This window comes from Callorhinchus milii, unplaced genomic scaffold (genome assembly GCF_018977255.1).
Source record: "Callorhinchus milii isolate IMCB2004 unplaced genomic scaffold, IMCB_Cmil_1.0 Scaffold26, whole genome shotgun sequence".
Classification (NCBI taxonomy): Eukaryota; Metazoa; Chordata; class Chondrichthyes; order Chimaeriformes; family Callorhinchidae; genus Callorhinchus; species Callorhinchus milii.
The window spans coordinates 1,760,706-1,784,111 of record NW_024704767.1 but is presented as its reverse complement, the minus strand read 5'-3'; the positions used below and the strand labels follow the sequence as shown (position 1 = coordinate 1,784,111).

At 39.5% G+C, this 23,406-nt stretch overlaps 2 protein-coding genes across 2 annotated transcripts in view; one reads left to right on the top strand and one right to left on the bottom strand.

Annotated features, from left to right (window-relative positions):
• The first annotated feature begins 487 nt into the window (after nucleotides 1-487).
• lipca (lipase, hepatic a) lies at nucleotides 488-15,185 on the top strand. Its single transcript, XM_007906457.2, has 9 exons — nucleotides 488-702; nucleotides 5,896-6,080; nucleotides 6,642-6,821; nucleotides 7,609-7,726; nucleotides 7,858-8,091; nucleotides 8,752-8,994; nucleotides 9,844-9,964; nucleotides 13,240-13,458; nucleotides 14,253-15,185. Exons 1-9 carry the CDS (start codon nucleotides 516-518, stop codon nucleotides 14,380-14,382), a joined length of 1,617 nt encoding a protein of 538 aa, XP_007904648.1. The 5' UTR covers nucleotides 488-515; the 3' UTR covers nucleotides 14,383-15,185.
• Nucleotides 15,186-16,101: 916 nt separating this feature from the next.
• The window catches only part of adam10a (ADAM metallopeptidase domain 10a), a 51,535-nt gene continuing 44,230 nt past the window's right edge, over nucleotides 16,102-23,406 (bottom strand). The window contains exons 11-16 of the mRNA XM_042344129.1: nucleotides 22,986-23,136; nucleotides 22,650-22,833; nucleotides 22,013-22,115; nucleotides 21,072-21,292; nucleotides 20,265-20,391; nucleotides 16,102-18,122 (exon numbers count right to left, since the gene is read on the bottom strand). Of these exons, the coding sequence (XP_042200063.1) occupies nucleotides 18,025-18,122; nucleotides 20,265-20,391; nucleotides 21,072-21,292; nucleotides 22,013-22,115; nucleotides 22,650-22,833; nucleotides 22,986-23,136 (884 nt within the window). The 3' untranslated portion in view covers nucleotides 16,102-18,024. The remainder of the gene's footprint in view (nucleotides 18,123-20,264; nucleotides 20,392-21,071; nucleotides 21,293-22,012; nucleotides 22,116-22,649; nucleotides 22,834-22,985; nucleotides 23,137-23,406) is intronic.

Genomic DNA, 23,406 nt, shown 5'->3' with positions numbered 1-23,406 from the left:
CAGCAGAATTGGCCATGCGGTTTACACACACACACACACACACACTGGGATGAAATGGTTGAGGCTTTAAAAGATAGGGAGCAACATAAAAGTCTGCATCCCTCAGAAAAGGGACTAGGGGATCAAAAAGAGAATTTAGGAGGGACTACTTCACGCAGCGGGTAGCGAGATGGTGGAACTCACTGCCTGAATCGGTGGTTTAAGTAGAGAGTTTAAATGCATTCAAGAAGAAACTGGGGATTGACATGAGGGAGAGGGGAATAGGAGGATATGGGAGGAAGTAATCAATGGATGAAGTCTCGTGGTGGAGTATAAACACCTTCCAAAGACTTCGCCTAACATCATTAACAGCACAATTATTTTGGATTGACTTTATTTGGTGAGACGTGGAGTCGAGTTTCAGCCTTGTCGCCCTCCTTGATAAGTTTTGTGTGTGTTGTCCTTTCGCAACCTTTGCGTTTCACTGCTGTTATCAGTACTAAGGGCAGCCCAGTCCTTCTACTGCTGGGCAGTTCATGACCTTCAGGAATAAATGGGAGAGAAAAACTCGTCTAACTCCCAGTCCCCTGAGGTCTCTCCGCCGAGGTTCATGCACAGCCCATCAAGCAACGAGCCTGGATATGAATCACTTAGGGAAAGTGCGTCTCCTTCTGCTCATCTGTGTCTCTCTGAACATCCAAACTGCACGGCCACAGACAACAGGTAAAGGAATGGGGACGTGCGTTTTAACTCATTAACGTCTCATAAAGATCTACATCAGGAAAACGATTCGATTCATTTAGATTATTACCAAAATGTTATTGAGCATAAGACGCGCACAGTGTATTACATGTTTGTTGTTGACAGGATCCGCTTGTATTCTGATACCACCTTATCGTGTCAAACGTTGCCTCGTGGGTAATTGCTGTCAAGTATAGTGACTCTTCTTTTAAAAAAANCTAGCTATTTGTGCCAGCAAAGATGATATAGCATCTCCAAAGTGCAGCCCGGGATATATTGTAAAGTGGGGTGACTGTATGTTTTGTGAACGGTATATTATTTAACCAGACCAGCCGCAAGTGAGGTTTCAGATCTGTCTGTTCCAAAACTGCATCTGTCGTGCAATCTCCAGAACCTCAACAATGAGCCTTTTAAATGATTCACAACAGCATCTCGGCAATATATCTTCAAGCGCACCAAGAACTGTTTGGTGACGCAAGTCAATGATGGAGATTCTATCTCGGTAATTGCTCTGCGGAGCTTTCTGTTAGCGGGCTCATGTGGATGAATTATTTCTTTTGCTCATTTTATTCATCCGGAGGTCTCTTTTGATATTTGCTGTTTCTCATTACGTTTAGAATGTGTGCTCTGCCTTAAAACCGTAGATGTTCAAAAGCGCGGAAGGTGGCCATTTGACTCATCGAGTCTGCACCAAACCTCAGAGCGAGCTGTTCGATTCCATCCCCCCCCCCATTTATTTGCTGCTGTTTTTGTTCCTCAATTTATCCCGTATCTTCACTCTAATTGGAAATGAGCCATGATATAATAGAATGGTGGAACAGGCTCGACAGGATGTTCCTATGGTCCCAGCCTGCTGCCTCTGTGGCTGAGCGGGCAAAACATCCTGGTCCCAGATTGCCACCAGCGCTCGCTGACCACTGCCACGTACCAGAGAGTGTGAATCTTTCCAATTTCCCATTGTTTCTCTACGTTATGAACAGACTGTATCTGGGTGAGCCTGGATTTGTCCCAACTTCTAACGCACTAGGAATTAGCGAGTGCTCCGAAGCTCAGCGCTGCTTTGCCATGTTTGGATTGCAATGCCCTGAAAATAATGTATGCTTGTGGTCAATGCTTCCAAACCACTATAAGTTTATGCTCAATAAACGAGGGGATTTGTAATGCTCGCAGACCGAGTGCCCTTATGGTCAGTAACCTGTTATTCTCATGTTAGACCAAAAACAGTATATTTATAGACGTGGCAACACATTGATTGCACAGTATAAACACCTTGAATTTAACACTCCAAACTTGCACTGACATGAAAGCTATCCCTTGAGAGGCTACTGAACACTTGCTTGCAGTGTAAATATATGAGTAGAAACCTTGCGCCCCAAATTTCTCATGATTTCAGCCTTAAAACCATTATCCAAGGCATTATCCTACGTGATGCAAGTTGTTGTTATCTTAAAATTTAAGATTGTGCAGAATTCAGAAAAATTCTTGAAGTTCAGTTTTAATTTGGGAAAGCTTACTGGACTCTGATGCCTCCCATTGTAAGCTGCGTACCGAAATGCTCACCATCAGCGTCCGATCCCACTGGGGTGAAAGAGCAAACCATTTCACCATTGCCAACGTCAGAACAGCATTAATCCTGGATTCAAGAGGCAAAGAGTTGGGTGTCATCTGCAAACGTGATGGAAATAGACCCCACGCCTGCAGATAGTGTCACCAAATGGGACCACATCGATTGTGATGTTCAGGGCTTTTCGTTCCCACACTTGAGATGTCATATAAAAAAATAGTTTGAGAATTCTATTCGAGTCACACGGAACGAATAAAATATGTCCTGGCCAGTAAGTACAAAATGATGAATCTCTCACCTTGTGAGGTTGAAAATAATTAATTCTCAACTTTGTCATTTGTGAGCCAAACTTGCTACCCCACTTGTGGAGTTATTTATTATATTTCAAGGCTGATTGTGACATCTCCGCTATTTATCACCTTTTTCTCATTAACACGTTATGAGAGGATTGAGTGCGGGACTGGGAGTCTCGAGGGTGGCAGGAAAGTAATAAAGTCTGATTTATAAAAGTTATCACCGGCACACATTAGGATGCTGGAAGACTACCGAAGATTAGCAGTTAATAAGGGATTAAAGTGAATGTAAATAGTTGGCAGACACAGGATTTGAGGACAAATTAAATATGACCAAGATTTGATTAAGAGGAAGGTTCTATTATCTCCCCATTTCATTTCTGTGCTCTACGTGTCTGACGCTCAACAAAAGAGATGCCTAGTTACATTCATATAATAGCACCTTACACACAGGGAAATGTTTCAAACGTGCTCTGCAGAGATGGAAGGGGAGCCTGGGAGATGGTGAAATTAGGGGGTAGCCCAAAGTGAGGTCTATGATTGGTTTTTAAATGGGATTCAAAAGCAGGGAGGAAGAGTGCCAAGTGGAAACATTTAGGCAGAGAATTGGAGATGGGGTTGGGGGGGCGTAGAGGCAATGTGGCTGAAAGTTCGCCTGCTGGGGTCGGGAGGGGGATGAGACAAGACATGGTGCACCAATAATTCAACATTCAAAGAACTATGTTGTGTTCTATTAAAGAAAAGCTTAAGATCAAATTTCTGCCATGTATAAAACGATCATGTATGGATCAGTTCTAAATATTGAATAAGTAACTGCGTCTTTTGAGCAGGGGGCTCCATGTGATCACAGTACATCATAGAATCTTACAGCACAGAAGGAGGCCATTCAGCCCATCGTGCCTGTGCCTGCTCTTTGAAAGAGCTACCCAACCAGTTCCCACTCCCCGCTCTTACCCCATAGCCTTGCACATTTTCCCTTTTTAAGTACTATGCTGAAGCGATTGTTCATGATAGAGCAGAGCAACTCGTCTGTCATATGAGAATATTTCTCTTTATTGAGAAACAAGGTGAAGAGTCATGGCCCGTTGTGAGCCAAAATGCTTCACAATCAAAAACACAAGAGGGAGGGGAAAGGTTACAGAACCAGCAGGGAAACTGTTTGAAGTCTTGTCAGCTGGGCTGTTTGGAAGAAGTAGCCCTTAATTGCGGTTTTAATATAGCTCATTGGTTGGAAGCAAATTTCCGATGGCAGAATATATTTGCAGCTATTGAATTGTGAGTCAATGAGGAGGTTTCCCAGGTTCATTGGTTTTGTTAGGGTTGGAGAAAGAATGGGCAAAATAGGCAACTTCACAATAAATGTACAGCCTTAATATCCCTATGAGACACTAATTGGAAAATGACCGGTTTGGAAACTTTTATTGACTTGAGCTTTTTATTGTATCTGACTTCAGGCATTTGACAGTCAGTCATGTTCAGTGTTACATCAGTCACTCATTTCCATCTGACTGCCCTATGCCTTGTCGACCTTTGATACAGTAAACAGTGTGGTTTCTCACTGTCACGCCATTTTGTTTGCAGATAGCTTCACATGGCAACTACTGCAGAACTCAAATTAAGTAAAACTGACATTCCCTTCTGCAGATCAAAGCATGTCCTTCACCCAGATCTGCTGCTGTGATATGAATTCTACTTTTAACCCAACGATAAAGTATTAGCACTTAGGCCAAGGGTAAAACGGCTTATGGTTTAATTGATATCAAACTGACACTGCACTTTCCAGTCCCAGTTTCCCAAGGAGGTGATTTATAATTTCTATGTCTCAGTGCTCACATTTACCACAAATGTGACATCTATAACAAGATATCTCAACACCCTCTCCACAATTACAGGATGTTGTAGATGCATGGAATATTCATGATAGGAAATGTGAAAATGGAGCAGGATTGTGCTAAGGCACATCTGAACATGTTCATACTGTTATTTAGAGATTTAATCACAGGAATGTGGTTTGGCACCAGGGATAAAATATTTTAAGGTGTACAACAACATTTTGGCAGTGATATATTAGTCAACAGTGCAGACAGATGGCAGAACAAGCTACAGATCCCTGCTCATACCTTTGGCTCTTCCAAATATTTCATTCAGCTACTCGCACTCCTAGTATTTAAATGATGCAGAAGTCAGAGCTTTATGTGCTTCTTTACATATGTCGGGGTAAAAAATGCCTTGTTTCATAACCCATTTGATGTGACAAACATCAGATTTAACCAGTTATGAAGCATCACATTTTTCACCCGCTGTAAGAAAAACAACAACAACTTGAAGTTATAAAAGTGTCCTTCACACATGTAGCATCTTGGGGCACTTCATGGTGATGAGGTTGGACACTGAGCAAGGGGGAAGTGGGAAGGAGAGGTGACCCTACGCACACTTGAAGAGATAGGTTGGTCAATGCCAATGGAGCACCCTTATGGAGGTTGAACCTATGCCTTTGGAAACGTCCCCATGATCCAGACGTACAAAACTAAGGTGATGAACAAATAATAATATAATAATAAATACATCATATATAATAATAATCCTTGCATTTGGTATAGCGCTTTTCACGTCTTCTAGATGTCTCAAAGCGCTTCACAAAATATGCTGTAAAGTGAATTGACCATACATTTGTGGGCGAAACACAGCAGCCAATTGCGCACAGCAGCGTCCCACAAACAGTCGTGGATTGAAAATGAGCAATTTATTATTGTTTTGTTTTGGAGGGATTATTATTAGGCATGTGGAGTAAGGAAACTTGCCCAAGGTTTCGCCCTGCCTGGAATTGAACCCGGGTATCTTGTTTGCAAGGTGAGTGTTCTAACCACTGAGCTATAGGACTCCATAATAATAATATTCATAAAGTCCATCCCAGTAACAGTATAGTATTCTGTGCTCTGCTCTAAATCATGATCACTTAATAATTGGTTTGAGCAAATTCAGCTTAGTTGATTATACTTTTCACACAAAAAATACTCAACAAAAAAAAAGGACTGAAATCGGCACAAAACATAGAAATGCAAATAAAAACCATATGGAGAAAAAAGTACAAAGGATGTTTCATTTTTTTTTGAAGGTCTGAAGTGTTGGATGCTTTGATTGACTCTTTGAGAACAAACAATCCAAGGTTAAATTGGCTGTGACATTTGTAAGCCTGGGCTGCGGAGAACACTCACAAATAAAATCCCAAACCTTGCAGAAACAATATGCAAGCAATACATGTTGCATTGTCTTTCACTTGGGTTTCGGATGAATCAGCAATGTGCTCAATCTTCCTAGATATTGCAACGGAACAACCTCCTTTGAAAAGAACACCACATGATCCAATCACTAAGTTCCAGCTTTACAAGGGGCACACATTTATTGGTGAGATGTGTCGTATTCTCCCTCAGCAGTCAAAGACACTTGAAGCGTGCAACTTCAACACCTCCTCTCCTGTAGTGATGATCATTCATGGCTGGACGGTACGATTTATGTCCTTCCTTATATTGCACGAAAGATTTTCATTTTATAGAGCCGTAATCCACCCACCAGTCTGCACACACGCACTTAAGAAATCACCAGCACCAGCACAGATGCAACGAGCTGAATGGCTCTTGTCTGGGCTGTGAAAACTGATTTCTATGCTATAACTGAAAAGGGAGGAATTTGTGTTAACAGGATACGTCCCTCCAGGGAGAAAGTGTAATTATCGCTGGGATTTCCATGTGTAGGTGGAATGCATGGAATTCTTAAGCATAGTGATGGGTTTCCACATGGGTCAGACACCCACCCGGCTGACACCCAAAAAATTGGGTGTTTTCATTCCTCAGTACTGAGAACCCTCAGCGTGATGAGCCTTAAAGGAAAACGTGGGACATTTTAAGTTTTCTAAATTGTTTCCCGGCTAATGGACCACTTTGAGAAAGGATCATTAGTGGAGCTTATTGAGGATAGTGCGCACATTGGCGCTGGTGCGTTTAACATTTAGAGGCAGCAGTGGCAGAGCCGAGGAAAATCTCTGTCTGTGTGCTTTGCTTCTTCAGCTTGATGGGATGTTAGAAAACTGGATTTGGAAGATGGCAGCGGCCCTGAAGATAAGACAAAGAGATGTCAATGTGATTATAGTCGATTGGCTTTTGCTGGCACATCAGCATTACCCAGTAGCAGTAAAAAATACACAGAGAGTTGGCCAGGCGATCGCAAACTTCTTAGACTGGCTGGAGGTAAGCGTGCTTCAACTTTGGCTCTCAGCACCATGTTTCTTTGCATACATGTGTTTTGTGACCAGCTCGCTCGACTCGTATGATAAACAGTTCAATGCTATAGTGGGAAGATGGTAAAGTGGGGGTGTTCTGGAAGGATGAGATTAAACAGGCCAAAGGGCCTTCTTCATCTGAACCTCTCTTTCGCCCACAAAATATACAGTCAATTCACTTTACGGTATATTCTGTGAAGCGCTTTGAGACGTGTCAAAGACGTGATAAGGTACTATATTAAATGCGAGGGTTATTACTGTGATCTTGTAATTTCATGTTCCACAGCCCAAACACAAGATTGCCTGGGGATTGAGGGATCTGCTTGAAATTCCAGCAGAGTAACACTCAACCCTCTCTGACTGGTGTGATTCAATCCTAGACAACAATACAATATAAAACCAAAACAATACAAATTAACATAGCGCCTTTCACATGGACAGAATGTGCCAAGGTGTTAAACATCCCCTCTTCAGCTTTTTCCTATGTTCGAGGAGAGGAAAATAACAAAGCACATCATGATGGTACTAGATCATCCTGATTACATTAACCTGAGGTAAACAGACACATCGCTTGCTGGTAGAGGCTAGAACTCGCGCCCAATTTAGGAAAAACGTTCCTCTTATCCTGCCGTTAGTCTGATCCAGGCATTTAAGGCCTCAACTGCTTCCAATTACCTCCCACTGTATAGAATATCTGTTCCCATTTTAACTTTCAATAAAGTGTGTGGACCTGTCCTATTCTTTCACATTCCCAGGAATTTCATCAGCTTTCAAAGGGAAAAGTACATCTGATCGGATACAGCTTAGGCGCTCATGTTTCTGGATTCGCGGGAAATTATATCAGTGGATCCACCAAAATCTCAAGGATAACAGGTGGGATTCAAGGAATACCAAATACCCGTAAAACAGATGAAATCACCTTCGCGTCCTGTGGACAATGGCTCAAAGACCAACCCACTTAGACTGTGCAAGTTTGAATCTGTTACTTGGTTTTAAATCTACAGGTCTCGACCCAGCTGGGCCACTGTTCGAAGGTGTACCTTCAAACCACCGTCTGTCTCCCGATGATGCAGATTTTGTTGACGCGCTTCACACCTTTACACATGGACACATGGGGCTGAGTGTCGGAATCCAGCAGACTGTAGCCCATTACGATTTCTACCCCAACGGAGGCACCTTCCAGCCTGGCTGCTACTTCAAACACATGTACAAACATATCGCTGAGTATGGAATTCTAGGTATGATTTGGCATCTGAGAAACCTTCTCAAACATTTGCCTATTGATGGACATAAACAGCAGAAAAGCTAACCCAGAAATTACAGCACAGAAAGAGCCCAATCAGTCCATCAGTGGAATCTAAGTTGCCATTTCGCAAACGGGATTCAAAGAGTTTCCATTTGAGAATATTCAATGGGCATTAATTTATGTTCATTTTATAATTTCAACAACAGTTGCTTGTGATTTCTGAAAAAAGGCAACAAACAACATGTGCAAATACACAATGTTCACATGGGGTAATATCTCAAAGCGATTTACAAAAGGCGTAATTCATTACCTAATTATTGCAGACCCTGTCTGTAAGCATTTCCTTTTGATGTTTAAACTTCCCTTATGATGTGGGCTAGTAAATAATGTAAGGAAGATACCTAGCATTCAGGAAGATTTGCATCAATTAAACAGATGGGCTGAGGAATGGCAGATGGATATTAATGTAGGTGGATGTAAGATGATGAATATTGGAACATGGGTAGCTTCCCATTTCTGAGTTAATCTACATTATGGTTCTGTCATCCATCTTCCCAGGTTCAACACATGTTACCCACCTCAAATATTTCCAGACATGCAACTGTACATCATGTTATTAAATCAATCACCAACTTCCTTTCCTGTCACGCAGGTATCACACAGACTGTGAAGTGTGCTCACGAGAGGTCTGTACACTTGTTCATTGATTCTCTGCTGAACGAAGACAAGCAAAGTGTTGCATACTGGTGCAACGACTTGAACACATTTAATAAGGGAGTATGTCTGAGCTGCAGAAAGAATCGATGCAACACATTGGGTTACAATATTAAAAAAGTCCGCACTCAAAGGAGTAAGAAAATGTACCTGAAGACTCGTGCCAACATGCCTTTTAAAGGTATTCAGTCAAATTGTATCCCGTTCCACAAAGAAACCATTCCTGGTTCAAATTCAGATTACCGACCATATCCATTTCCTTTATACATTCCTCAATTTATTTTTTCTCTCACCGTACGCATTTGTTTCTCTTTTGTCTCTCTTCTAATGTTTGGTTTATTTGGGGTACAGTTTCTGGATTATGATTTATAATGGCTCACTCTGAAAATCTAAAAGAAAATTCACACATACATGCACATAGAAATGCTAAAATGCATTTAATTCAACAGCTAGGGGTCCTAACATTCTACCTAGACTTAGCTGCAAGACCATTCCTGTCTTAAATTTTAAGATCGCACAGAAATATCACGTCGTTGAAACATCTCAAAGTGCTTTGCGGAATATATGCAAAAGTGGATTGATTTTTGCCCCCAAAACTCGGCAGACTCTCCAAGCGAGAGACCTGAGTTCAATTCCAGGTCAGGACGAAACCTTGGGCAAGTTTCCTCACTCCACACGCCTAATAATAATCCCTCCAAAACCAAAAAACAATAATATATAAATTGGTCATTTTCAATCTACGACTGCTTGTGGGACATTGCTGTGCGCAATTGGCTGCCGCGTTCGCCCACAAATATGTAGTCAATTCACCTTACAGTATATTCTGTGAAGCGCTTTGGGACGTCCTCCCGACGTGAAGAACGCTATATCAAATGCATGGATTATTATTATTATTATTATTATTATCATCTGACAAAATAGTTTTACTGATAAGGACAGGTGGAATTTTAGGAATGAGAAGGAGTTAGAGCTATGGTTTTAGATAAACTGTATTGAGCTTTAAAATTAAATTCTGTCTCTTTTCTCGCAGTTTATCACTATCAATTCAAGATTCGCTTCATCAACCAGATAGAACACAGGAAACTGGAGCCTTCTCTGACCGTTTCCCTCTATGGAACCAAAGGCGATAGTGAAAACCTACCAGTCAGATTGTGAGTACTACAGTTTTACACCAGTAAATAAATTGATATCCAAAAATCCTATGACCCATTTAATATAAAGCCGGTTTTACTGTTAAGGCATCAACGCGTTTCTGGCATCTAAAATTAAATGAATCTCATCGATTGCTTCCAAAGGCAAATCATATTTTCTGAATTGAACATAACATTTATATGCTTCCTTGGCTTTTTGTACAAAAAAAAAAGAACTTTGTAAATTACACTTCACACGGGACACACAGATTCTGATATTGAGGAGCTTCAAAGTGTTATGTGCTTTAAAACTGCTTTTTCCCAATGGCAAAGTAAGTCGATAGTCATGGCATGCTGGTATATACAGAAGCGTACGAAGGTTTTTCCATAATCTTGGTTGCGCAGCACATAGTAATTGTACCCCAGTAGAATTCATCCAAATCCACCTGTTTCCAAGATCAAATTCAGGAGATGTCTATCCTGACTATCTTGTTGCCTCTGGCTAAACCCTGTTGTTATGCCACCCACTATACAAAAAGCATAAACGATTGACTGAAGAGGCACCGGTCAGATCAGATGGCATGATTTGAATTATCTTGTGATATGATCCCCTGGGGCTCCAACAGAGTGCACAGTTGTCACTGTGTATTAGTATACGGGCCAGTCTCTCTGTCAGACAGCTCTAAAGGGAAAAGAAACTGGGATACCAAGCGAGAATCCATATGGGTATAATGAGACGCATTGAGAAATCAAGAGGGCATTTGAAAGAGAGTAGAGATGATAGATTTGTTTTAAGGTGAGAGAGAAGGTATTTGGTGCAACAAGATTCTAAAAAGTGAATTGAAGGGAAGATACAGCAGAATCAAAGCTCATTATAAGTTGAACTGTAATATAAATGGGGACAGAGGAGTAAATGTTTTAAAGTGATTTCTGCACTGACACCCATGAACTACTGGTGTGAACCCAGCATGTACAGTTGGAATTACATTTGCAATAGCTCACGAGTGTTAAGCTGCCACCTGCTTCACGCTGCTCTTTGGCAGAAGCTCAGCAAATGATGGCATTGTGAATAAAGGCTGAGACAATCTGCCCTGAAACCCTAAGGTTGAGGAATGCAAGCGCACAAATGAATCCAACCACTGCAACACTTTATTTAAATGTGTTTCTGTAGGGTTTCACATAACAAGGGCAAATTCGCAGCATAAGATAGTAATAGATATTTTCTCAATCATCTACCTCACTTTTGTTGCTAGTCTGCGGCAAGCCAGGGCCTGACAAAAAGCTCACACGTGTCACCAAATTGGAAAAATATACTATTTAAAATGGAAAGGTATTAACAGAATAAATTACACAGTTTATTTCTAGCACATTACTCACGTGTTCATAAGCAAAACAAATGAAAAAAAGATATCCTCGTGATGTGAAAGGCACGACATAAATGCACAATACAAATTTACATTTGTATTAATGCCTTTCGCATTGGGAGGATGTTCCATCGCGCTTGACAATCATGGTTTGGCACCCGAGCTGGGGCTGAGAAGCCATTTTCAGTTCTCCCAATGCAGGTGGTAACACATCCTTTGCAAAATAGCCAATTTTAAGACATGGGAGGACAGCCTCTAGATTGCCTCAACCTCTCTAAAATAACAGGTGCCAATTAAATGTGATTGTGTTTATAAACAGGTAAAACATCAAGCTGCTTACAGTGGTAAAGATGAACATTAAATCAACTTTTAAAAATTGTAGCCCTGGTGATGATTCACCTGCTGAGTGAATCCAGATTAATTAGCACAGTTACAGCATCTGAAGAGAATGTAAAACAGAAGGCACATGCAGTGGGAAGAAAATTCACAGCTTTGTCAGTCGGCAGTGTCACTTCACTGCAGAGGGGAAAAAAATGGGCAGAAGATTAACTTAATCCGGTCTAATTTTCAACTACATGGGTTTTGTAGGTTGTTAACAGGAACCTGTTTTTAGCAGCAGTGTCTCTACAGACACCAGAAATGTACATATTTGTTCAATCTTTCCATGGTCAATAAGGGTGAGGGTTTTATTGATTGTTTGATTTTTCCTTTTGTGCTTCGCAATGCTTTACCTTCATCAAATAAAGATATTAGTCGGTGATTTGTGCATCTCAAAATTACCCCTCAAAAAGCTTTTTGTTGGGCCCATTTGGCTGCCACGTTTGGCCCACAAATTATACAGTCAATTCACTTTACAGTATATTCTGTGAAGCGCTTTGAGATGTCTCAAAGATATAAGGCACTATACCAAAAATCCAAGGATTATCGTGATTATTAATATTTTATGGCTGCCTCACCATATACCCATTGACAGTGCTTCAGTTTCAATCTGTATAGGCATGAATATTGCAGATAGCAGAGCCACACAGAAAACACCTCCAGGAAACTACTACATGGTTCAAAACTACATTTGTCAACCTTGTAGCAACAAGAGTTTGTTAACTCCTGAACAGCAGATATTTTACACCATCGGCTAACCAAACTGCTATGTTTCTATACCAAACAAAACCCCACATACAGCAAGGTGTGAATCCAAACCCAATTTGTGTTGATATTACCAGTGAGGAAGAGAGCAAGCCATAGGAACAATCGTCACCTAACCCTGAATGTTTCATCTTGGGTGAGAAATAGGAGGGAATCCAATCCATGCCTCCCAGTGTTCTTTGTAGCTTTGTTTGGTGAGGAAAGAAACTTGTGGTAAGAGCAAGGAGAAGCAAACCAATTGTAATGCCCCCTCCCTCCTCCTCCATTTTGTATGTCTCTTATGATTAGGGAGGATGTGGTGAACATGAGCTACATTTCCTGAATATTACTCAGAATTTCTACCTTCTTGGGCAAGGCACTGGTCACAATTCACCACACTGCCAGAAGGGAAACAGCAAGCACTCAACAAGCCTAATCTTAGTCTCTAACCAGATAAATACCATCAATATTCATTACTGAATGTACTGGGTGGGGTGGTGGGGAAGAGGGGAAAGCCTTTCCTCATATTATTCCACCAATGCTGCTGTACACTTTGCCTCACGACATGCAGAACACTTAGATCCATAGAGTGGGGCAAATGTAATTTAAAAAAAAGTAATTTAAAATCAACATAGGTGAGTAGTTATTATAGGCGTTGTTTATCCATAGACAAACCAGCCCGAAGGAACATCGAGACACTTTCCTCATTGCCTGTTCTTACAGAATATTTCAGAACCTAGCCTTTTGGGAGCCAACAAAAAATAACTGTGTACAAAGATACAAACTGATATAATTCCGATCCCGTTTCAGGTTTGAAAGCATCACTCCGAACAAAACCTACACCTTTCTGATTTATACCGACATCAATATTGGGGATTTGATGATGCTCAAGTTCAAGTGGGAAAATTCCGCTGCTTGGACCAACCTTTGGAACACTGTTAAAACGTACTTTCCTTGGAGACAGGGAGATATAAACCCAGAGCTTATTGTGAGAAAAATACGAGTCAAAGCAGGAGAAACACAACATAAGTAAGTGCCGGATTTTGAAAAACTTACATCATTAACGTGCCGTGGTTTAAGGAAAATGAGCCTTTTTTTTTTGCCCAAGGCATTTTTCTGTGTTTTCCTTCGACTAAGACAGTTCCACATACTGGTTACCATTGATCATTAACTAACATTTAGCATCGATGGGGACATTGCAGAAATCTTATCTTTTTCTCACCTGATATTCACATGTTACCTCCAGGAGGGATAGCAATTCAAGATTGAGAACAGTCTTGATTTTCCTCTCCCGAATCTGAGGCATTGAAGCCAATTGTATTGCTTAGTGCTGCCACTAAACTTGCTCACAAACTCAGAACAATACTTAAGACCTCAGTATCTTTAACTCAGATACGACACAGCATAATAGAGGCTGGCTGATCAAATTTTACCTTGAAACTGAAGCCTTTATTAAATTGTAGATATGTTTGTTATTTCCTTTCATAGTTTTGATTAACATTTAATTTATGTTTTGGCTTTTTTAAAAAAATTCTTAAAATTTCCCAGATTGTACCTCCTAGGATGCTTTGTTTGGCAAGGATGAATATTGTGAGGATAATCCAAACTCTTCGTTATAACAACAAGCTTGTCACATTATTTAGCAGCATTAATCAAATGAAACACAGGAGATTCACAATTAAAAATGCAATTGAACAATTAAAGTTTACAAAATAATCAAATTAAAATGATAGTGACTAAAAATCCCATAGCCTCATTAATACCCGTGAATAGTTATGGATGGAATTGGCCCACATTAACTTTGCTTTCTAATTTTGCTACAGAGTTACATTCTGCTCCCTAAACACCGCCAATATGAATCTTCAACCAGCCATGGAGAAAATATTCATCAAGTGCAAAGGAGACCGAGGCAGCAGGCAAAACAGAAGGTTGAGGAATGGAACAAAAATTTAGACTAAAGTGATTTGAAACATTTGTGTTTTTTTAAAAAAAAACTACAAAGGGCTGACAATTTAATCAAATTAGACTGAAGAGGTTGGCTATGCAGTATTAACCAAAGCTATAAATGCTGGAGAAATATCTTAAAAAGTTTACCTAAATGGATTTAAAATGTTTTGCACAATAGTAGTTCACTATTATGGAAACAGCTGGCAAGAGATTCCGAAGATTAAGAACAAATGGGTGGTATCAGTTTGTTGCTTTGTCAAAAGATGTTCATTATATGTGTGAAAGCACATTTCACTTTGTAATAAATCAAATAAGATTAATTATTAAAATAATGCAAAATAAGAATAACTATTTCCAAATAAATAGGATAAAGTCTAAGAGCACTTCACATTAGTAGGGACAGTGATCAGGGGGAGGAGAAAGGTGAGTTTATGGGATTTAAAGATAGAGTAGTGGGACAGAGGGAGTTCCAAAGGATGGGAGTATAGTTGCTGAAGGCTCGGCCATCGATGATGAGGCCTAGAGTCCAAAGATGCACAGCAGATCAGTTTGTGAGCGAAAGCATTATCACATTTATACGCTGCTGGCAATGAGCAGTTATCATCAGCAAATCCGAATGAACATGAAGCAAGCAATAAAAAGTTTGCCCATTTGAAATTCTGTTCACATTGAATTGTATCTCCTAAAATGACAACACATTATATATTCTGTGGATCATCTTTATCAAAATATGATGCAACAAAGTTTCGAGAGTGACCAACTTGGTTTGTAATAATATCCAATAAAGAAAACACTGTGATTCAACAGAACAGCATTGCATTTAATGCACACTCAATAATTATTTGACTCCATGCTCCCAGGAAAGCTACATTTTCTGCTGCTCAAGCTGGAAGAGATTTCGGTTTTAAAAACTTTCACTAATGCAATGGACTCTGATTGCAGCGATGTTGAATAGATATCAATTTCCCCAGTTTCTTTCTGCTCTACCAGCCGTGAGAATTGATGGAATAAGTTCATTTTCAAAAATTGTTTTTATTTGCCCAGGCCAACGACAACAAATGTCTATTTTCATCTTTGCACTGTTCCTTTACTGGGTTGGAATAAATTGCCAGGTACTTGAATGCAAAAGATGAACTGGTGAGCTTTTTGAAAGCTTTTGACGGAAAAGTTTAATTGTTTTAAAAGTTAAGCTGATTCAGTCCAGCTCTCTGGATTTCAACCACAAGGCTATGCCTGGTGGCAGGTTATGTAATATTTCTGCTGTCAGGAGCCAAACCTGCCTTGACGTACTTGTAGGGGTCAGTTCAGGCCAATTAAATGCCAGTGCAATGGAAACAGCTTCATTCCACCCACACGAACTATATAAAATAACAACATCTGTGGTTCGGGTGCAATGTTTAATATAAAGTTTTTTTTGTGAATGTGGCACAAAATGAACACATCCTTGATCAGAACATGCATGGATAAAGCTAGCTATACCAAGCCTAAATCAGGTATGAAGGTATCTGAAGACAAAATAAAATCACTGGCAGATAAGGCGTTCCAGTTTTAAGTTATTCGAGTAGCAATCATAAAAAAACTGGAACACACGAGACTGATTCAAATAAACAGAATTCTTAAAACTTCACATAAAATCTCCCATTAACATTCCATTTTCAACACTGTAGCGCACAACCCATGAAATTCTTGGTTGATATCATCAACATTAATAAGATAAGACGTTTAGTTGGTCGATCAAGTCTATTCTTTATTAATGCATTTCAAGTACTTCAAAAGAAAAAAAACTTACATATCTTCGCACAATACTTTTTGCAACTTTTAGTAAAAATTCTTCCAAGTGAACAAAAAAAAACTGTATAAAACACAGTGGACATTTAACGTGACAGTAGTATTAGACTTTTCTTTTTTGGAGGATCCCTCATCTCTACCACAACTATTCTGGAAACATATGGTTCAGTGGACATCTCTTGTTGACGTTATTAAAATTTTAAATAAAAAAAGGGCCAGGTAGTGGAGTACTACCTGTGCCCTAACCACAGGATAAGAATACAAGCAAAATATTACCATATGAAATGTCAAACACTCTTAGATTTGTTTTTATTAAATGACCCTTGTGAAAAGCACTGAAGCACTGTCGTTGCTTGAAACGCAAACCCACTTGGACTGCACAATGTAAAAACAGAAGAATAATGATTCAAAAGTAAAAAGAAACTTTTATTTCCAATTGTTAAGATCATTCAGAATTTCGTAGAATCGCACACAATTATCTTTTGGGTTTGCAATACAAAATTCACTCTAAATAATGTACAAAAAGTTGTATTTTGAAAAATGTTCCTGACTACTGTACAAGTTTTTTTTAAACTATTTAAAAGAGGAAAATAGATCATGCTTTTGTTAGTGTTTTTGGCCCATCTGCCTACCAACCAATTTTGTATTTTGTTTCCCCAATATGTCCAAGTAAACATTTTTTTTTATTTTATTGTATTTAAAATCAGCAGTTCAGCAGTTTCAGCTCTTAGTAAATAGAAATATTCAAAGTCCTCCTACAGAAGCATTTGCTTCTTCAACGCTGAGCAACTGCTCTTTCAGTGGTTGCCCTTTATAATCATTAGAATATCACGCAAGTCTGCTTAAAAAAAATATAACCCCAAATCTCAAACCTAAAATCCAAAATATAAAAAACGATTTGTCACATTTCTTTCCCACGACATAAAAAAGCTGAGAATGTTAACCAGCCACGCCCACACCAATTTCCGGCAAAATTGAGGAAACAGTAGCTGACCACATTCCTTATAATGAAAACAAATAGCCAATTTTTTATTACACTAAATTTGAAACAATCATAATTTATTAATCTTGTATGCACTATATCTTACCATATTCCCAAACCAGAGCATCGAGTCTAAATAGCTGTACACTTCAGCAGCCGTTCATTACTGGTATCGATTGAAGAAACGGTGCCAATTCAGAATTCAAATTGAAAAGATGAATTTCATAATTTTAACCATCTCACAGCTGCTGCAACTGCAATGTTCAGAGTTCTTTAAATTATTCACTTCTTACATTATCCTGAGTGTGTCAATTAAACAGCAATTTCTTAAAACAGCAGAAATGTATGCATCAAAGCTAACTCCATATTAAGTTACTTTGTATACAATCGCAGAAGGATGTAAGGAGCAGAATTAGAAAAACAGGCCAATATTTGGAAAAAAAAGTTAAGTTGGCAAACAAGATTCTAATTGCTGAGGTTATCATACATAAAAGCTTCAAATTGGCAGCAATAATAGCTTTATCTACAGGAACACACCTCTGTGCAATGAGGAAAAAAAAACACACAAAATGGACAAGAGCAGAATTCTGTCACATGACTTTGTGACACCTCATCAACAAAAACGTTCCTTCTTTCCAAACATGATTTAATGAAATCCAAACATGATCTGATAATTAAGACAGATTAGAAGGGACACTGATGATTTGTTTTCTCCATTTTGAGTTGGAGACTGCATCCATTACAAGTAATCCAATTCCCTCTAATGTTAGGACCTAAAAGCTTTTCTATCAGATTTGAGACAATGACAGGAACAGGTTTTCTTTGGAGCGAAATTTCCTGCTGTAGGCACTAGGAAGATCCAAGGCGAATGCTGCAGTTTAACGTCTCATAAGTCCCATCTGATAGTTCTCTCTGGGTCTCTGGCGTGATGGTTGACTTGCCTGCTGTGGCTGTGATCGTCTTCGCTTTAACGTGCCTGCAGAAAGAGAGCAGTTTAGAGGCACTTGCACATCTTCTGTGCTATTGGCTTTGTCCACTGGGTTCAGAAGCTATAGCATTACTGAACATATACACTGCACGTGGAATCACTCTAATCAATGGCAAATATTCCAGTAAGCCTGCAGGAATGCCCTCCAAAAACATTTTCCCCTAACTCTCAAATGTTCTTCAAAAATCACAGGAAATGCAAACTCTCAATAACTAACTTTCAAATGTCAAATTCCACACAGTATACACAATATAAAATAATAAATCAGGGAGCAAGGTTATTATGTATATATAGCGGAGGTCAAAGGATGAGACCAGTTTTAGTTAAAGCCTTGTAAATCACTCCCAGGTATTCATTATTCTATATGCATTTCCGTTAATCTTTTTGCAATGAAGCACAAATCTAGCCAATCTGCAGACTAAAGGATTCATTCTAAACTACCACTTAACTAGTCATGTTAAAATACAACAACTTGCCTTTAATTTGATGATGCCAACAAAATACTTAAGTGTGGTGAAAGGAAGGAATAGCTGAGCAAATAATTCTGAACGCCCTCAATAATCTTAACTCGAGCATTACATTGTTTATTGAAGATTTTAAAAATCTTTTTTTAATTATAAGATCACCTTAGAGGTGAGCATTTTAACATTCATTACTAGAAACCAAAGTCAGTTGCATTAGTATATTTGAACACAAATGGAGTTGCTATGATCTTAGGGTACAACAGCTTAATTCAATAGATTTTTTTTAATACAAGGACGCTGTACAGCGAGATGCAAAAACCTATTTTGTGTTAAAGCTGTATAGAATTAAAGAGGACAAGTACAGTGAGGTATTAGAAGCACAGAGAAAACCTGGTCAAATGCAGTGCAATGAAGTAAAATTCAATTTCTATTGCGCAGAGGAATTGCAATACAGAACCACCTCAAAATGATGCAGAATAAAAATGAATATCTGACTGAAACTGAACCGTATGAGCTCAGTAAAGTGGCAAATTAAAAAAAACTAAGCGAAAACTGAGCAGTAATGCATTGGAGTTCCAACTAGATATTATGTCACGGAGAATAGGATTGTCAAAATACTTTACATAAAAATGAGTCGTACAAACAAATGACTTGGTGATTTCTCTTTAACCCAATAAAGAAATACGTGAATATGAACACCTTCTGACACTAAGAGATACACAATTGCTGGTAAAGCAGGAACTATTGGATGGCAAGTTGTAGGCTAAGTGAAAACGACTAAGCGAAGATGCATTGGAGTTTCATTCAGAGGGTGAGAGTTAAAAGTCCAATTTTGAGTGATATTTGAACTCAATTCCCCTTCATGAAAGAGTTCAGATAGCTCTCAGCCAGACTACTAGATTGAGTACTTTATGGCAGATTGCTCCATGTCACTGGAAGGAAAAGCTAGCAAGAGCAATCCCCCCAATCATAAAGCACAACTCCTGTAGGCCATTCACATACCAGTAATCAAGGCAGCAATGAAGAAGCCGGTAAGGATCTAATTGAGCAAGAGAGGCAAGAGGAGGGAAATCGGGTAAAGAAAAATAAAAATTAACTAGTCAATCTTTTTAGCTCTTGCCCTGTTGAATGATGTTCAAATGCCCGAATAACATAGAAAAATTCTGAAAATATACACGCAAATCATAAGCTACACCACAGGTGAAGGATGAATCAGTGGTTAACATTGTGTCTAAGAGTCTGGGATCACAACAACTCATTAGTTCTCAGCCCCAAACCAATATCTGGGCTCCAGCTATCCCTATGCTACAAGCTTTGCTAGGTCAGCCGTTGGAAGGGAAACATTAGGAGTCCACTCATTTGCCACTTAACTCAAGTGCAACATCAACAGTGCTTGGAGCAATACTCACATGTGGGCATACATCCCTTTTACTACAAAGTGCGAGACAACTTGGGGGTAATATGGGATACAATACATGGATGCTTGTCAATAATCCTAGATACTGCTAAGAAATAGCTTTTTTGAGTCCTACTGATAACAGATTTAGGTTACATGAATTATTCTTACTGTGCTGAGCATGAAACTTATTTAAACCATACACATTGTAGTTTAAAAAAAAGTATGGTGTACTTGCAGACCAATGCAATGCATTTATATGGTACTCACCTGGGAGTGGTTTTGGAGGTGGCAGTTTGGGGTTACTGCTTGGGGTATGCACACTACAGATTTTAATAAATCCAGCCATCAACATTATCAAAGCAATTCCCATGAGAAGTACGGCCCACCAGTGAGCCTGGAAAAAAAGAAAAGACAGCAGGATTACGCACACTGCCGCAATTTCAGGTAAGCTTAGCAAAAATTTTTAGTTGGATAAAGCAAATCCATACAGAAATCTGGCCCAGAGGCAAGGGCATCATTAAATCAAATCAACACCTCGAGCAAAGATTGAACCAAGACAGTTGCTTAGGTCACCTAAGACTTTCCTGTGTGTATCTTAACAATTCAAAATGTTCCCTCTGATTAAGAGATTCTCCAAATAGATGTGAGAATGAATGTTTGCACAAACTCAGGAAACAAACTCAAGGATTTCCTGATACCTGCTATCTACCTTGTGAGGGCTCAAACCTGCACTTTGGATATCTGATGAACCAAGGTCCCATCTACCTATTCAGGTATCCATTAAAAATCCCATGGCACGATTTGAAAAGAGAAGGTAGTTTCTCCCAATGTCCTGGCCAACAATCCCTCAAATAAAATTGGTCATTCCAACCACGGCTGATTGTGGGACATTGCTGGGCGCAACTGGCTGCCGTATTCGCCCACAAAATACAGTCAAACTACTTTACAGTATGTCCTGTAAAGCGCTTTGAGAAGTCTCCACAATGTGATAAGGTGCTATATTAAAGGCTTGCTAATTATTTTTTAATGGCATGATGTGAAACTGTTGCATCGATGTCAACCAAAATTACTTACCACAATCCATTCAGCAATATTTTCATAAAGCTCTGGATTAAAAATTGCTTTCTTTAGCCTGGCCAAAGGACCATCAGCATCAACTAGTCTGCATCGATTAAAAACATCACAGTAGCCTTTAAAGTCATTGCAGGGTGAGCCAGGCTGTAGAGTGATGGTGGTATTATTGAAGAAATGCTGCCATTTTTCCGAACCAGTACTGGAACATGTTCCTAGTGGTTCTGCAAAGATGCATTGGGAAAAGATAAATTGTTGCACAATATGTGGTTAGAAGCACATATACATTTATTGTGTTGTCCCAAACTGCACGCTAGAATACATTTGGGGTTTTGTATTAGCAGAAGGACGACATCAGACAAGCAAAGTTTGTGCCGAGGTAAATCTGTCACAGTATGACCTGATGCAGACTACACCAGGTCCATCCGCAAGTGTTCGTCAATCAAGCAATTGGTAACACATTTTCCAGGTGCAAAACAGCTTTATACCTTTATAACCCGGTCATTTCAGTTCAAAATCTCAGCCCAAGATCTCAGCCCAAACACGATAAACTGTCTGACTTCCATGTCGTCACTTCCTGGTCCTGCCTGATGACCCAGAAAGTTGGGACTTAAATTTGCAAAGACAGGATTTGGAATGGTGCCACTCTGACTTTCTGGTACGAGAAAAATTGGGATCCACAATCCGATCACTTTACAACTAAACTCATAATACAGCAAGGCATGATGTAACAGAGTTATCTTGTATTACGATGCCCTAGATTGGGATCTCAGAGATGTGGGCATTGCAGTTACAAAATGCGTGTCCTCAAAATGCACGTACAGGTACTCCAATATATACTGTGACAAAATGATACAGTTTAGCTACTCGAATCAGACTAAAGCAGTGTAAGGTGGTATCAATCACAACTTAGAATTGATTTCCAAATGGCACATGTAACTTACGTCTCTCCATACAACAGACGTGACAGAGCTCCTTCTCATCTTCAGTGCTTGTACAAGTACACTCAGTAAGATGGTACTTTTCACAGATAGATCCAGAGCATTGCTTTAAAGGGGAAGAAAGGCATTTCACTAGTATGAAAAGCAATTTCTAGGCAGTCAAAAATCCAAGTACAGAGGGAGGATCAATAATGATGCAAAAACTCAATAGAATAGGAGCCTTCGAGCTACATGCCTCAAAATGCAATATGACGGCTGGTTTTAGAACAGGAACATTTGGCTTGTTGTATTAACTGTTTAAAATGCAACAATAATGTAAAAATAAAAAGTACAATTTACAGCACATTGTTTTCAATAAAGTCATTCAGATTGAGGTTCTATATCTGACTCTGTCGTTCGGCCCCTCCGCTGCATCATCGGCGGCCGCGCTTTCAGCCACTACCCCCTTGAAGCTTTGGAACTCTCTCCCCCAAACCCTCTTTTAGATTGCAGACCTTCCTCTTCGACTGTGCTTAGTCACCTCCTCCCTCCCACTGGCTCGATGTCAGTCCGTCACTGTTAAGCACTCCGAGACGCTACACCGGGTGAACTGTGCCATATAAATGCAAGTTGTTGCTGTTGTATCAAATGGATGCCTTACCCCTTTGATGCACACTTGAGTTCCCCTATTACAGAGAGTAAAGTTCTGTTTAGGATCAGATGTCGGACATGTTGCAGTTGCACCATTACATTTGCCTTCCATTGCGCAATCCGAGTCATTGCGACATTTCTCAGCGATGGGCTTGAACACGCACTGTTTAGTACAGCAAGGTCCTTGACTTGGACTGGAATCAAAGCATAATTGAAGGCAATAAATTTTCAATCAAATTTTTTTTAAAAAAGAGCAGTAATGTTGTGAGATCAAAAGGAGAAATGAACTAAACACAAACATCTTAAATATTACAGCAAAAATCTCCAGACAAGGTGTTGTGCTTACCTGCACTTTTTGCCTGGTTTTAGCTTGCACTTCCTATCATCCGACTCATTTGCATTGTAACAGCATTCATCCTTGCATTGATCATTGTAACCACAATCGCATTGCTCCCCCTCTTCCACCAAACCATTGCCACAGATGGGTTTGCCAGACTCTGCATTTAAAATAATTCTAAATTAACAACAAACTCTTGACCATGAATTCTGGCCTTATGGACAATTGAACTGCAGCCCATTTTTGATTTTAAAAAAGCAAACATTATCAATCAGATCTATATAGATACCAGAACTAGTCAATACCTGCTCCTATATTTCCGCAATGTGGTAAGTTGGAACTGAAAATTAAGTTAACACGAGTGCACCATTAGAATAGTCGATGAATATCAAATTCAAACATGAATTTTAAAATCACCAAGTTATCTGCA